This window comes from Peromyscus leucopus, chromosome 8b (genome assembly GCF_004664715.2).
Source record: "Peromyscus leucopus breed LL Stock chromosome 8b, UCI_PerLeu_2.1, whole genome shotgun sequence".
In the NCBI taxonomy this organism is placed as follows: Eukaryota; Metazoa; Chordata; class Mammalia; order Rodentia; family Cricetidae; genus Peromyscus; species Peromyscus leucopus.
Window position 1 is genome coordinate 74,186,392 of NC_051086.1, and position 16,130 is coordinate 74,202,521.

Genomic DNA, 16,130 nt, shown 5'->3' on the forward strand with positions numbered 1-16,130 from the left:
GGAAAAAACTAAGGATTGAACACACACACACACACACACACACACACACACACACACACACACACCAGTACTGATCTTCCAATAGGTAGAAGCAGAGAATTAAACATGGCTGGTTGTATGTTGATGTTTTCTGATTAAATTTTTAAAGAAAGGATACATTAGCTTGAAAATCTGTTTTTGTAAATGGGAGCTTCTCTCCTGACTGCCATTTCCTAAATACCCAGCAGCCACTTCCCAAATAATTGATTCAGAGGCTTAATATTACTTACACATGCTTGGCCAGTAGCTCAGGCTTATTACTAGCTAGTTTTTACACTTAAATTAACCCATAATTCTAATTTATGTTTAACTCATGGCTTGGTACCTTTCTCAGTATGAAATTCTCATCTTGTTTCCTCTGTGTCTGGTTAGCAACTCCATTCTCTGCCTTTCTCCTTCTCAGAAATCTCCTTAGTTTGTTCGCTCCACCTATACTTCCTGACTGGCTACTGGCCAATCAGCATTTTATTACACCAATTTGAGTAACAAATCATTACAGTGCATAAGGATTATTCCACAGCATACATCATAAAAATCTAAAAAGGAAAAATGTCTTTCGAGGAAATACTAACTTATTAATAAGCATTATTAATGAAATTGCAATTCTATACAGATTTAACCAACATTTATGGACTGGATAGGAAGCTGGAGTTTAAGATTACCTCAATTGCTTTAAAAGAAGGTAAAATTGGGCCCTGAGTCTTGGGAGTGGATGAAGTCTTTGGAATCAGTGTTTCATGTGGAGGGGAAAGAGGATTAAATGTTGAGGTTTGAAGTCCGCAGTCTTCTGAAGCTTGTAATGAGGATGGACAGGAAATATTTCCCAGATGGCCACTGTAAGATTTTTGTCTGATGAATGCTATCTCCCAAAGAGATTCTGACCTATGATGAAAAGACATCACTTTGTGGATATGCAACAAATGCAATCAAGTAAATTCAAAGATAGTGTTTCTAGTAGAGTAAAAACCTTTCTTTAAAAGATATCCTAAATCACCACATTTACATATATATGCTAAATGACTCATCCTATCATATGGATGGAATTGTTACCTCAATTTGGCTCTGGTAATTATGTTTTTTGCTTCTTCAAATGATACACCAATCATAGATTCCTTGTTTACTGAGACAAGTTGATCTCCTGGCTTCAAACGTCCATCCTAAAAAGAAAAGTCAAAAAGAAAATTATGAAAAAAAAAGAAAATAGTTTTAACAAAATTAACATAATAAAAGTAATTAATTTTTATGAATAATGTCATAAACAGAGTAAAAAATGAGAAATCTCCATAGAAAATGCTGAAATAGTGCCTGGTGAACTAATATACATTGGTAAAATTATATAGTCTATACATGCAATTAGTACACTGTCATGCTAATGAACCTGCCTACTGTAGGCAACAGGCCTGTATGCCAGGAAAGGACACTTGTTTTCAAAACTCAGCTCTATGAGCTTGATAAGAGTCTGACTGATCAAGTAAGCCAAATACTCACTGCACACTGAATATTTCAGAATAGGAGACTCATCCACCCTAGTGTGAACATTCTTGCATCTTTCCTCTGGTTAGTGGATATGTGATACATGACACACAGCATGTACCTACACACAGAGAGACATAAATATACATGTACATGCACACACAATACACATTCATATATGCATACAATACAAACATGCATACACGTTCACACACACATACAAAATGTACACACATGCACAAATATGCACACTGATTTTTTAAATGAGGTTAAGAAACCTTATTATACTGATCCTATCCAAATCTCAGTTAATAATCAAGCATCCTCTTTATTAAATTTGCTAGTCCTCCTGTGGCCAGGCCTAATAGGCTGTGCATATAGCACCATAGCCATGTCATGCTGATTTAACTGGCTGTCTTTGTTAAGCCCTGGCCCTGTGCATGACTGTCCCAAATACATACGACCCAGTATTATCAATTACAAGATTGATGTGGTTGCTGGGCCAGTATCTTAGTCATTTGTTTTTGTTTTGTTTTGTTTTCTCTTAATTTAACTGAGAAGGAGTTCTGTTCTTTTACAGATTCTAAGGTAGTTTTTTACTTTCTCATTATTACAAACACAGAAAATATTATTTCCATAACTACAGAAAAGACAAAGGATTAAATTCTGAGTATCCTTCAAAGTCCTGTGTGCTAGAAGCCTGGTCCCCAGCTTGGCATTATTGGAAGCAGGTGAAATTTCTTAGAGGTGGGGTGAGTGGGAGGCATTGGAAGCACCGGAGACAATGCCAAAAAGAGGATTCTGGGACCCTGGCTTCTCTCTTTTGTTTCTTGGACATTAGATGAGCATTTTCACACTGTCACATCCTGCCAGAGTATGTTGTCTTAGGACAAAAGCAATGGGCCAATCAACCAAGGACTGAAACAGAAGCATGTGAATCCAAACAGACCATCAGCTGACTAACTCAGGGGCATGGTATAGTAATAGAAGGCTGACTAACATTTTACTTTGATAGTGTTGAAACAACCTCTACGATTCAAGTCACTGGACTTCAAATCTAACCTGAGTCAGTAGAGTGCTCAGCCACAGATGGGACACCTATACCACCCCCTCCTGGACAGTTCAGAACACTGCTGAAGATGAGACAGAAATATTCTAAGGATCAGAGGTCAGAGAGAACTGGAGCGGAGCAGTGTCTAGTGAAGATGATGAGACGGCTGCATCCATGAACTCAGGCAGCTGTGGCGGTCTGCACAAGACCTATAATCCAGTGATCAAGCAGGTCGACACACCAGCAGGAGCCTCCCACATTGGAGGGACTGGCATGGAGGTTAGCATTCAGATAGGTCTGAATTTGAATGTGAGCTCTGCCATTACTAGCTAGATCTTCACGAACACTTGAAAAAAGAGATGGGAGGGCACATCCTTTCACCAGGACCCAGGAACTAAGCTATAGACATCTGCTAATGTCTGTTACAGAAAATCACTGCTAAGATACAGAGAAAAAGGCTAAAAAACTCCAGATGGGCAAAAGGGCTTAGACTGACCTATAGTCTCTTGCCTTCTCTTCTCAAGCTATACAGCTCCCATGACCGGTATGTGTTAAAGGAACATTTTGCAGAATGTACTGGGAGGAGGAGAGAAGGCCTCTGGCCACAGGTTTCTAGTGAGTATACATATTTTTAGTTTTAAACATGTATTTGCAGCTGTTAGTGTTTTTCTTTGCCTCTTAGAATAAGGTATTAGCTGATCATAAAAATTTCTGAATCTGTTTAAAAGTCATGGCATGTGAATGGAAACAAAGCCATTTTTGTAAGAGTCTGGCATCTTAAGTGAGTGAATTCTGCCCCAGATGGATTAATATGCAATATATGTGCTGATATGACTTGAGGGAATGCCGAGGCCACTTCCACTCATAGGTTATGGAGCAGTTGCACCACGTGGCAGGCAAAATGCCAGACATGTCTAAACGTTGAACTTCAGTTTGAACACTCTCAAACTTGACAGCACTGTACTTGTCAAAATAATAATGTGTTCCTGGCCACTTAAGTTCTTCTGTTGTAAACTGCCATCACTGTTCATTTCAATTATTATTATGTTATAAAGGTTTTAAATAACATATTATTATATTATCTATTGAGCCCGATTCTGACAGAACTAACTCGTGATCCAGAAAGGAAGTGTTGCTTCTGTGAGTCTTTGGATTCCTTTCCCAAGCTACATACTAGAAGTAGCCTTCTTTTAACTCCAGTTATTACTATAAACATAGGAAAGTTATTAATGTCTATGAGACTCCATTCATTTCCCTAGCAAAAAGGTTGGTATCTATAATATGAGCTTAGTATAAGAATCAAAGAATACATGCAGAACACATTGTAGGTAAGGTGAATACACAATAATGTAAGGCAAATCAGTCTCATTATTATGGTATATCTTCAAGAGAAGTTCAATTACACTGCTCTTGAAATAGAGCCCACACCTCGGAAAAAAAATTTAAAAATCCTTAACTTTCCAAGCCTTTTGGAAACTAGCTACGACTACCTTTTTCTAACTTCACCACACACCTTCTATCCCAGCATAAAAATTCCTCATCCTCTTCTCAGAGAATGCTCCTCACACCAGCTGTCATCTTTACATTTCAGTGATTTTACACATGGCCACTTTTATCAACAATGCTACCATCCACTCCTATCTCCCTCTCACCTCCCAGGAGGCTCAAACACTATCGTTTCTGAACAAAATTCCCATTTACTTACTTGAGTCATAGCACTTACTTTATAGTGACTATCCTTACTTACATTTACTTCCACCCTTTTCCAAATTAGAACGTATTAATATTAATAGAGCTAACTCTCAGAGAAGTCACACTTATTCCTTTGGTTGGCCAGATCATGCTACCGTGTTTGGTTCCCTAGCACAGTACAAAGGAATCTAATCATCTAATAATAAATTAAGGAGGTACAGGAACTAGCAGATTTAGAAATTATTCTCATAAGATATACCTTCTTTTTGGTTGAGGTGTGCTAAAAAACAAATCATTCTTTTTTTTCCATGTTTTTTAAAATTTTTTTATTTTATAATTTAAGTTAATTTTACATATCAGCCATGGATTCCCCTGTCCTCCAACCCCCCCTCCGCCCAGACCATCCCCCATTCCCATCTCCTCCAGGGCAAGGACTCCCCTGGGGATTCAGCTTAGCCTAGTAGATTCAGTCCACGCAGGTCCAGTCCCCTCCTCTCTTCACTCAGGCTCACCAAAGTGTCCCTGCATAGGCCCCAGGCTCCAAACAGCCAGCTCATGCAACTGTATTCCAATTCATCTTAGTACATACTGCTGACCTTTTTACTCTCTTGAGCCCATTAGTCATTCTCTCTCTCTCTCTCTCTCTCTCTCTCTCTCTCTCTCTCTCTCTCTCTCTCTCTCTCTCTCTCTCTCTGTGTGTGTGTGTGTGTATGTGTGTGTGTGTGTGTGTGTCTGTCTGTGTGGCATGTATGCTGGTGTAGGTACATGTATGTGTACATGAAAATGGAGATCAGAAGTCAACACCAGTGTCTTTGTCTATCACTCTCTGCCTTAACTTTTGAGACAGGGTCTCTTATTGATCCTAGAACTGGTTGATTAAGCTAGACAGGCTGGCCAGTTGGCTCTGAGCATCGCCTCTCTCTTCCTTCCCAGCGCTGGAATTGCATGCATTTTTATGTGGGTCCTGGGGTTCTGTACTTGAATTCTCCTGCGTGCATAATAGGCAGTCTTTTGACTGAGCCATCTCTCTAAGCTTCGTCTTTAGTCTGTCACTGGTTTTTACTGGCATTCCCAGTAGCTTTATCTGCTCTTAATGCACCTGCCTATTTCCTCTCCCACCAAACTACCTTAACTAGTATTAGTAACCTGCAGACCTCTGTGTAGACCCCTTTCACCTTCAGTTCTTCTCTTTCTCCATCTCCACACTTACAAGCTTGTATTCCCTCTTTCTGAAAGAGCCAATTCTTCCTTATCTCCATGTAGGTATATTGTTCTGTTAAGCTGGGAACAGCACCTCCTTCCCGTTCTGCTATTCCAGATATCAGTTTAAAGAACTTGGCAGAGGATTTGTTTCCTGTCCCTCCAGTGCAACTGCAGATGAGGCCAGGTTTTATTGTTCCCGTGTGTGTGCCTAGCTCCTGTTCCCATGCTTCATATCACCTAGCTCATTTTGTAACGGACATCAAAGTCTCTGATTATTTTAACTAGACTGAACCACTGGTCCCTTTGCCTCCTAATGGCAAGGAGTCTGATTTCTTCACAGTCATTTCCTTAATGAGATTCACTCAGATATTAATGAATGAATGTTGCCATGATCATTCTGTCACATTCTGTCTGTTTATTATTCCACTGCTATCAACTTCACTCCTGACCAAGGTGTGTCTCCTTCTTGGCCCTGTGTATCAGATGATGGATAATATTTTGAAATTTTCAAGTGTTTTCTTTCATTTATAATAACATAAAGAAGAAAACTTCTGCAAATATGAAGAAACATTTCATTTAGCTGATCCTAAGATATGTTTAAAATGCATATATAAGCGTTATACATAATATGCATATATTTAGCTATGCACTGTATCTGTTTGCCTGTAAGGGTATATTTCCTCTCCTAGCTCTGAAATTGGAATGCTCCTCACAAACAATGCTATGGTGTACTTGGCAATATTCTTCCTTGCTACATAAAGAAATGGAATCTCTTGCAGCTATTGTTGTTTAGATTTGATAAATTGAGGAATTCTTATCAAGCTTGTAAGTAAAGACAAAGGTCCCATTGACATAGGTGCCCACAGTTAGTCATGGCTCACTTAGGGTGGAAAGCCATATTTCACTTCCAGAGGAGGATATGCTGAGCACATTGCTGAACTATGATCAAAGCGTTTGGAAACCAGTTCCATTGGTGAACACCGAGGAAGCAGCAGCACCTTGCTACATCACTCTCTTCTCTGTTGTTATATAACATGTTACCTTCCTCAAGCTAGTTCCTGTACCTCCTTAATTTATTATTAATCTAGAAATGATTGGGACATAGCTTTGAAAACTGAGAAGAGGCTTTATTTGGGAAGAAATGAAAAAAAGGTATGAGGTGAGTATCATGGATTGTGCCATTGTGCCTTAGAAATGTTAGTTCTGAGATATCTCTAGGAGAGCTACGTGTAGATTTTCATCAGGAAATTAGGAAACTGACTGTGAAGATGAAGAGGCTGTTGAGGTTAACAGGTTTAGTAATATTCTCTGAAGACTCTAGACTGCAAGGGCCTGGCTAAGGGAGTGAAAGGGCTTTCAAACTCTCCTATCTCCTTATTCAGAACCTGGTGCATTTGTTCTCAGCGTACAGGCTGCCTAGAGCTCTTAGAGCTAACAGAATTCCACTACAGAAGATCTGATGCCCTGGCATCCATAGGTACTGCACACATATGATAAACACAGAAAAATAGGTATGTGTATGCATGCATGTGCGCATGCGTGTGGACCCCCCTCCCCCCCACACAGATTTTAAAAATTATAGCCAAGTTAAAGCACACATGAAATTCAGAATAATTAACAATTGATCAGTCTGGCATTCTAGTAAGGAAAACTTCGCAGCCTTTGTTTCTATGAATATAACCATCATGTACAAATTCTGTACAGATTATTTTTTTGTATTACTATATTAGATCTGGTGGGTCAAATCTATAAGACCAGATACTCAGAAAGCTAAGAGAAGAGGATGGCTCAAGTTCTACCTGGACTCCTGAGTGAGTTCAAGGCCAGTCTGGGCAACTTAGTGAAACCTTGTCTCAAAAATAAAAGACTACCAAGAGTGATAGGATGCTTGCTTAAAACAGAATCTAGGTTACTTAGCATATTATCAATAAATTCTTTAAACATTCATCTATTTTGTACTTGCCTATAGCATTCCATCTTATGGAAGTATTAAAAAATAAATGTAAGGAATGGAGAATTACTTATTCTTCTACATTTTTTTCTAATTGGTTTTCTTCTTTTGCACATGACCTGAACATTAATAACTTCATGCTGCTCTCTAGTGGTAAATGAAGAAAACTGCCCATTAGAAAGATTTGTCTTTGGATGAGAGTTCTACCACGACAGTTAGGGTGTTTGGCCATCCGATCACCAGAGTAGGTCAGTTCTGGCTTTCTCTCGACCATTGCCAGTAGTCTATTGCAGAGGTATCATTGCGGATTTCTGGGGACCTCTCTAGCACTTTGCTTCTTCCTATTCTCATGGGTTCTTCATTTATCATGGTCTCTTTTTCCTTGTTCTCCCTCTCTGTTCTTGATCCAGCTGGGATCTCCTGCTCCCCTAAGCTCTTTCCCTCGACCTTTGCCCTTCATTACCCCCACCCACCCACCCACCTCATGTCCAGTTTGCTCATGTAGATCTTATCTATTTCTCTGTCATTGGAGATCCCTGTGCCTTTCTTAGGGTCCTCTTTTCTAGGTAGCCTCCCTGGAGTTGTGAGTAGCAGTCACAACTAGTCATCACTTGTTTTACATCTAGTATCCTCCTGTGAGTGAGTACATACCATGTTTGTCTTTCTGAGTCTGGGTTACCTCACTCAGGATGATTTTTTTCTAGATCCATCCATTTGCCTGCAAACCTCATGATGTCATTGTTTTTCTCTGTTGAGTAGTACTCCATTGTGTATATGTACCACATTTTATTTGTCCATTCTTCAGTTGAAGGGCATCTAGGTTGTTTCTAGGTTCTGGCTATTACAAATAATGTTGCTATGAACATAGCTGAGCATGTGCCCTTGTGGTATAATTGAACATTTCTTGGAAATATGCCCAAGAGTGGTATAGCTGGGTCTTGGGGGGAGATTGAGTCTCAATTTTCTAAGAAAGCGCCATATTGATTTCCAAAGTGGTTGTACAAGCTTGCATTCCCACTAACAGTGGAGGAGAGTTCCCCTTGCTCCACATCCTGTCCAGCATAAGCTGTCTTCAGTGTTTTTGATCTTAGCCATTCTGACAGGTGTAAGGTGGTATCCCAGAGTTGTTTTGATTTGCATTTCCCTGATGATTAGGGATGGAGCTCCAGGAGTCCAATCGGTGAGAAAGAGGAGGGACTGTATGAGCGAGAACTGTTGAGACCATGATTGGAAAAAGCACAGGTACAACTAGCCAAACTAGTGGAAACATATGAACTATGAACCAATAGCTGAGGAGCCCCCAACTGGATCAGGCCCTCTGGATAAGTGAGACAGTTGATTAGCTTGAACTGTTTGGGAGGCCCCCAGGCAGTAGGACAGGGACCTGTCCTTAGTGCATGAGCTGGCTGTTTGGAGCCTGGGGCCTATGCAGGGACACTTTGGTGAGCCTGAGTGAAGAGAGGAGGGGACTGGACCTGCGTGGACTGAATCTACTAGGCTAAGCTGAATCCCCAGGGGAGTCCTTGCCCTGGAGGAGATGGGAATGGGGGATGGTCTGGGCGGAGGGGGGGTTGGAGGACAGGGGAATCCATGGCTGATATGTAAAATTAACTTAAATTATAAAATAAAAAAATTTTAAAAAACATGGAAAAAAAAGAATGATTTGTTTTTTAGCACACCTCAACCAAAAAGAAGGTATATCTTATGAGAATAATTTCTAAATCTGCTATGGTTTACATCAGATAAAAAGTCATTTAAAATTTCTACGTTCAATTTATTAGTCTAATTTAAAATATTTATGGAAATAAAAGGGCATAAATTGTTACTTGTTCTAAAAGCAAATTTGTATTATTTACCAGGCCTCTTGAACTCTTACTGCAACCTGCCCAAAGTATCTTAGTTAGCAGGGCATGGTGGCCTTTAATATGAACATTTGAGAGGTTGAATTAGAAGGACTGGCATGAGGTGGAGGCCAGTGTGGGTTATGTAGTGAGTTCCAGGTCAGCCAGGTCTAAAACAATTAAAGTTTCTGTCTCAAACAGGTAAGCAAGCAAGCAACTTAAGCTACACTGAATGCCTCCAGTCTCCCATTCTACCCATCTATATCTCTAAGCTTTAAAACTGAAGTGAGAGTGAATTTCTTAATTTTTACCAAAGGGATTATGGGGGGGGGGCTTGAATTTGTTTAACATTGAACTATGTTATTTGGCTAATAATTTAACTTGAATAGCTACAATTTTAAATCATTATAATACCTTAAACTGGTAATAACTTAGAACTTAGAAAGTATATTGGAAAGACGCTTAGTATTTCTACTGTGGTAATGAAATATCACAGCCAACAGCAACCTGGGCAGGAAAGGAAAGCATTTATTTTACTTACACTTCCTGATAGCAGTCCACCACTGAGGAAAGTCAGGGCAGGAACTCAAGCAGAGCAGGAACTTGGAGGCAGAAACTGATGCAGAGGCCATAGAGGAGTGCTTCTAACCTGGCTTGTTCCTTGTGGCTTGCTCAGCCTGCTTTCTTACAGCACTCAGAACCACCAGTCCAAGGGTGTCCCCACCCATGATGGCAGGTACCTTTATATATCAATCACTAATTAAGAAAATGCCCTAGCTTTCCTATACCCTGATCTATGGAGGCAATTTCTCAATTGAGTTTTTCCCCTCTCATACTATTAAAGTTGCTTGTGTCAAGCTGACATAAAATGAGCCAGCACAGATGCCTTGTGAAATAAACAAACCTGAAACAGCTCAACTATGACAATGATTTTGGTGAAACCTATTTTCCTTTGTGAGGAAATAAAATCCAATTGAAAAGATAAACTGTTTGCTCTGTGTCTGCAGTGGGAGAAGGGCAAGGTGGAATTATTTAATGAAGCCCCCAAAGAATAATTCTAAGAAGAAACTTAGAAGATCCTTTATCAAGATATCTAGGTTGACATAAATAAAACCTCAAAGGGGTGATCATGCCAATAACAGAGCAAGTTTTTTTTAATGAAGTTGCTGGAGTTTTGTTTAAAATTTGGCCCTGAGTTTTTTAGCCACCAGACAGAGAAATGGGTGCTCCATCACACACTTTGTATATGAAGGATGAGATCAAGAAAAAAAGACTGGACAGTGTCTGCTCTTAATTCTAGACCTAGTTTCTCATGCAGATGCTGAATGCAGCCTCTTGAGGACAAATAAGAAGGTCAACCAGTGAGTCAATGAGAAGAATTAGTGTAAATCAGCATACGAGACTGTTCAGTTTGCTGGTTTCCTTTCCTTTTGCATTTAGGAAGCCAAAGAGATACAGTTCAAGGTCAGGTGACCAATGTCATCCAAACTTATCAGGCAACAGGCAACATGATTTCAGATATAAGTTCTCTGGACTCTGCTTCGGAGAGGATTTGAACAGCACGTAACTAAACAACCTTTAGTTAGAGTCTGACATATTTATTATTGGCATACTTGGAGAATTTATTTATATGTTAGGGCAAAAGTCTTTGAAGGTAATGGTCCCTCTTGTGTCTTTCATTGAGGACAATCAACTCATATAAAAAAATTTACTAAAGGACGAAAACAAATCTTACCACTGGTGGGTTTTTGTCATCACTGATTGTTTTATTTTTACCTTGTAACAGTCGCCTCCAGGAATGACTTCCTGAATATATACCAACGGTCCTTCATTTCTGTTAATTCCGCCCAGGATCTTTAAACCTAGGCCTGTTTCCTTAGTAACTGTAATCACTCGAAAGGCAGGATCCCTAGGATAAAATATGTTAGCACTCATAGGTTAGGCTAGAGATCTCTACACAGAGTTTTCTTTCAGCTATTTGTTAGATCAAATTGTCAGATCTATATAACCCAAAACAGTTTATGCCTACTAGCAACGACATTTGAAGAGTATCACAAAGAAGAAGTCAAATGATTTTTTCAGTATTTTAAATCCTCACATAAAACATAAAACAGTGACAGCAGTATGCCTATTTCTTAGGAATACAAGAAAAGCGGTTTTTAAACATTGTTTAAGTAAATTCAGGGATTAACTAAAAAAGGGCCTGAGATTCATTTTTTTTAAACTGTTTATAAGATTGGCTCTAAAACCAAATGTTTTAATGTATCAGGTAAACAACTTCATGTTTGTAGGTACTTACAGCAAAATAAATTTACTTCGATGTGGATCTCAAAAAAGTTAGCCTTTTAATTTAGGAAGAGGATTTTATTGTTACAAAGCACTTGCTTCAGCTGTAATTTCTGCCACACATGAGAAATGCCACCAAAAAAGGACTGTCAGAAGAATTCTATAAAAGGTATGTCACCAATTTGTATTTCTGAACATGTTGGTCAAATAAAACTTAAGCAAAGTTAAAAACAAAGCGGGCTTCATGCTTCCACATTACTTACTGAGACCCATGCTAATACATTTAATATTTATAATCCTTTATTCTAGTTATTTACATACACACGCACACACACACTTCCATTTTAGATTATTCTAGAGAGTGGAATATATACATACATACATACATATATACATATGTCTATATATATTTCTGTATATCTACATGTGTATATATTTTCTTATGCAAAAAGGAGAACTGAAAAGAATTAAATAAAACAATGATTATCTATAGGAAGACAGAGGGCACAGGAAAGGACAAGGATTAGAGGAGACCTTCCTACTTGAACCTTGTAAAATATATGTTATATGTTTACAAAATATTTGCCAGCTTCTTTGGTTGCTGTCCACATGCTACTTGGTAAGGGGCCTCTCTACAGGTCATCGTTATCTTTACTACTTGAATCTGGCCTTGCCTATTGGATTACTTTGGTCCACAGGACACCAGCAAAATCAAAAGTGAGGAAGACAGATGTTTGTAAAGCACTTATACTGCCTGCTAGGAACCGTTCTGCCAGTGTTTGTCAAGGCCCAAGTTAGTCTCCTGAAGGATGAAAGGTTAGATGAAAGGAAGTGAGTTCAGCCACCCAGCCTTGGGGCTGAGGTGTTGGACGCTGGCATGCCATCTATTGCCCACCAGAATCTCTCGCCAGCCCATAGAACTATAAGGAAAAAAGAAATGCTTATTGTTTTAAGACATCTGGGGATGGTTAATCAGCAAAATTGAATCTTATATAAATTCAAAAGTGTCAAACCAGATTAAAAAACAAAAACAGAAAAACAAACCCTCACAATCCATACAAGGAATTTTAAAGAGAACACAGGGTTTACTCTGGGTGGTGATTTATATTTTACTATGGTTTGGAGGTGTCTCCCAAAGGCCTCTATGTTAAAAGGCTTGGAGTGCTTTTGAGAAATTACTGGTGGTACCTTTAAGAGGCAGGGCCTAGTTCCAGGGCAATAGATCACTGGGGGAATGGCAAGTGATGCTGAGATCTGCCTCTTGGCCACTATGCTGTGAAGAGACCAGCGGATATATGATGTTGCTGTGTCTCCACAGGCTCAGAGAAAACAAGTGAACACATACCAAAAACTGAGCCAAGAGCCTTTCAGATTTCAGAGTTGATTATCTCAGGTGTTGATTATCTCAGGTTGTTATCTCAGGAGACTCACTACAACACACCAAAGCCCCAGTAATACAATGTGTTCCTCTACTCATTACTCAATATTGCTTGCCTAGGCCACAAAGCTACAAAACCAAACCAAACCTAATAGTGTACCCATTTCAAAACATATTAAATTACATTGAAAACTTACTTTTCAAGTAGGCTGGAAGATGTTGCAGCAGATGTATATTTATGCATGCTTTCACCACAGTTGCCTTGGATTTAACAGCTGTGTAAATGAAGAACTTGAGGAGTCTAAATAGTCTTCTTTTCTTCAGACTGGAATAACAGAAAATAATTTTTCAAGTCTTAGAACATTTCAATGTTGTTCCAATGTCACATAAAGACATTATATATACTTGGCAATAGACAACATATGCCCGTGTATTTCTATTCATGTATTTATCATCGGCTATGACATTTTAGTCATTAATGCAACATCTGAAGCATCAAGACAGATCTCTATACAGACAGATGGACCTATCCCTACATCACTGTGAACATATTAAATCCATTCTCTTTAGTACAGGTGATGAATACAGTGATGTTTTCAGCAGTGATTACAACTTCTATAAGTGATAAACTTAAAAATGCAAAAGACTGGAAAGTGTCTCCTGTGAGCACAAGGCTATGGAGCTCACAGTCAGGAAAATAATTATACAATATACTTGAAGAAAACAGAAATTCCTATCTCACCAATTCCCCCCAAGGGTCTTCTTGCAGATTCTATATGACTCCAGCTCATATTACTCCATTTCACGTGCTTCTTAAACACTTTCCTATGAAAAGGAAAAAGACATGGTTTTAATGTCTTATATAACTCTGCAGAGAATAATACAGAATTGCTTAATTAAAACAAACTACATTCAAGCAGAGTTGCTACCTGTGAGTGAGAAATATGAATGAAGCTGAGGAACTTCCCTTCAACACCATGAATGCATACTACATGTAATTCTTTAGCTCTCACACAAGTGTACTCCTGGGAGGGAGAGAAAATCCATTTTAAGGTCAAAGTGTCAATTTAACCAAAATGCAGGTTTTGCTTAAAATTTTTTTTTTAATGTGTGACATGGCATAATTGATCGAATACAGTCAATACTTGACGGTTGAAAACCACACCTGGACCATTCTGTACAATCCTCTTAACTAAAGTAGTGAGTGAGGAGATTCAGAGGCATTGTGCTTTCCACACTGATGCATAGTGCTTGCTTCCTCAGCTAGAACTTGGGCTTTGGAGCCTACAGAAGAGATCTTGGCACTCATTACTCAAGGAGGGATCCTAGTGAGGCTTCCAGGCTTCCCTAAGTCTCAGCTTCATTGATACAACAGGCCCCATGATAGCAGCAATGTTTCCACCAGTGTACACACATGTAGTAGAAACTTACCAAACTGTTCCATTTATCTTACTGTTTGCTGTAAATCAATTACAGAGTCAGAAAACTAAAACCAGGGGCTTTATCCTACCTTTCCCCCAACCACTCCATACAAACGGAAAGGGCCTTGGACAAAGAACCAACAATCAATCTTTAGGAAGCTTGGCAAAGAGTTATACTCCCTGGGCGTTAACAACATAGCTCAGCTTCCCAGCACCTACAGTAGCAAGTGGGACACTGGAGGCACTCAGATCATGAGTGGCCAGAGAAATGATGCCACCAAGACACCGCACTGTCATCAGCAAAACTCCAGTGGCAAGAAAGTTACTCAGTACTCCCCCTAAGGAAAGGAGATGATGACTTGAAGGAAGAGCTCTGATTAATACTGACTTGGAGTCTGGAGCCACTGGAGCCATAGAGTTCAAGTCTAAGAGTGTTTGCACGGACTTTTCAATTGCTTTAATAATGCAGCACAGGACAGTCACAGCCCTCAAGAAAGGGCTGTGTTCAGATATAAAGTAAGAATAGCTACTGTTATCGACACCATGTGACAAAGATTATATGAACTATTTCAGATGCATTTATTTTATTTTATATCACAGAAAATGTAATAGATGTAAGTTGAAGAATCAAGTGCAAATTACAATTTTGCCAGAAGTCAACTAGTCTTTTGGCACCATCTCATACTAATGGAGAAATAACAATACCTAGCCCAAAGGGCAATATGAAAAAGGAAGGGAGAAAGGGAGGAAGGGAGGAAGGAGGAAAGAAAGAAAGAAAGGAAAAGAAAATCCCAGTGTCTGTCTACCGGCTACTAAAGTGACTAAGATCCCCATCTAGTGGTGGTTTGTCCTCATAGGACATAGGTCCTCAAGTCTCCCTGGAACACATCCAAATCTATACTGGATTTCACATAATGCCAAAATTGGCATTTTAAAAGAAATTCTATTTCAAAATGTTAAAATGTAAGTGTCCCAAATTATTTCACTCACCTAAACATGCTGAGCAGTGCATTACTCGGTTACAGATGAACAAGAAGCAGAAGCTAGCCTCAGAGAAACAGATGCCAGAAGGTGAGTGTGTGCTGACAGTGGTGGACACAGGACACTGAGGAAGTATGGAGGAAACAGGCCTACCCCAGAATCCGGAGCCATCACCTAACAGCAATAGAGCCAGGGGGGCCACTGGAAGTTTTCTCTCCCAGGAGCCTCACAAGGCAAACAATATTCATTTAATTTTTACACAAAAGTTAGAGAAACCATATGACTTAACTATTATCACAAGCCAGGTGCAAAGTGTTACTTAAATTATTTTTCCTAGCATTCAAATCCAAGCCTTTTCTACTCTAGCATGCTATGAAATAAACTTATATGGAAAAGGTCATTCTCAATCCCGCCCAAACTGGATGCATGTTAACAAGAGTAACATATTACCTTTTTACATGAAGACACCAGTATGGAAATTCGCTTAATAGCATGAGTTTGATCTTATCCATCCAAAGGGTAGGGTGTGTGTGTGACTCATTAATGCAGCTCTGTGAATTATTAATGCAGCTCTGTGAATGTGGGTGCACATAGGTACATGGTGCCTCTAATTGGAAATCAATGTCAGGTCAGGTGTCTCTCCTTCCCTGCTTTCTCCCTTTAATTTTTCCCTCCCTTCCTTCCTTCCTTCCTTCCTTCCTTCCTTCCTTCCTTCCTTCCTTTCTTGCTTTCTTGTTGTTTGACAGCATATTTTGGTGAATCTGAAACTGACCAGTTCAGCTAGGCTAGCTGGCCAGTGAGCTTTAGGGCTGTG

At 39.4% G+C, this 16,130-nt stretch overlaps 1 protein-coding gene across 1 annotated transcript in view; it reads right to left on the minus strand.

Annotated features, from left to right (window-relative positions):
* Stxbp4 (syntaxin binding protein 4) overlaps nt 1-16,130 on the minus strand; it is a 169,381-nt gene that overhangs the window by 139,844 nt on the left and 13,407 nt on the right. Inside the window, exons 2-6 of the mRNA XM_037201184.1 lie at nt 13,657-13,739; nt 13,112-13,239; nt 11,027-11,159; nt 1,090-1,196; nt 702-921 (exon numbers count right to left, since the gene is read on the minus strand). Coding sequence (XP_037057079.1) covers nt 702-921; nt 1,090-1,196; nt 11,027-11,159; nt 13,112-13,158 — 507 coding nt within the window. The 5' untranslated portion in view covers nt 13,159-13,239; nt 13,657-13,739. The remainder of the gene's footprint in view (nt 1-701; nt 922-1,089; nt 1,197-11,026; nt 11,160-13,111; nt 13,240-13,656; nt 13,740-16,130) is intronic.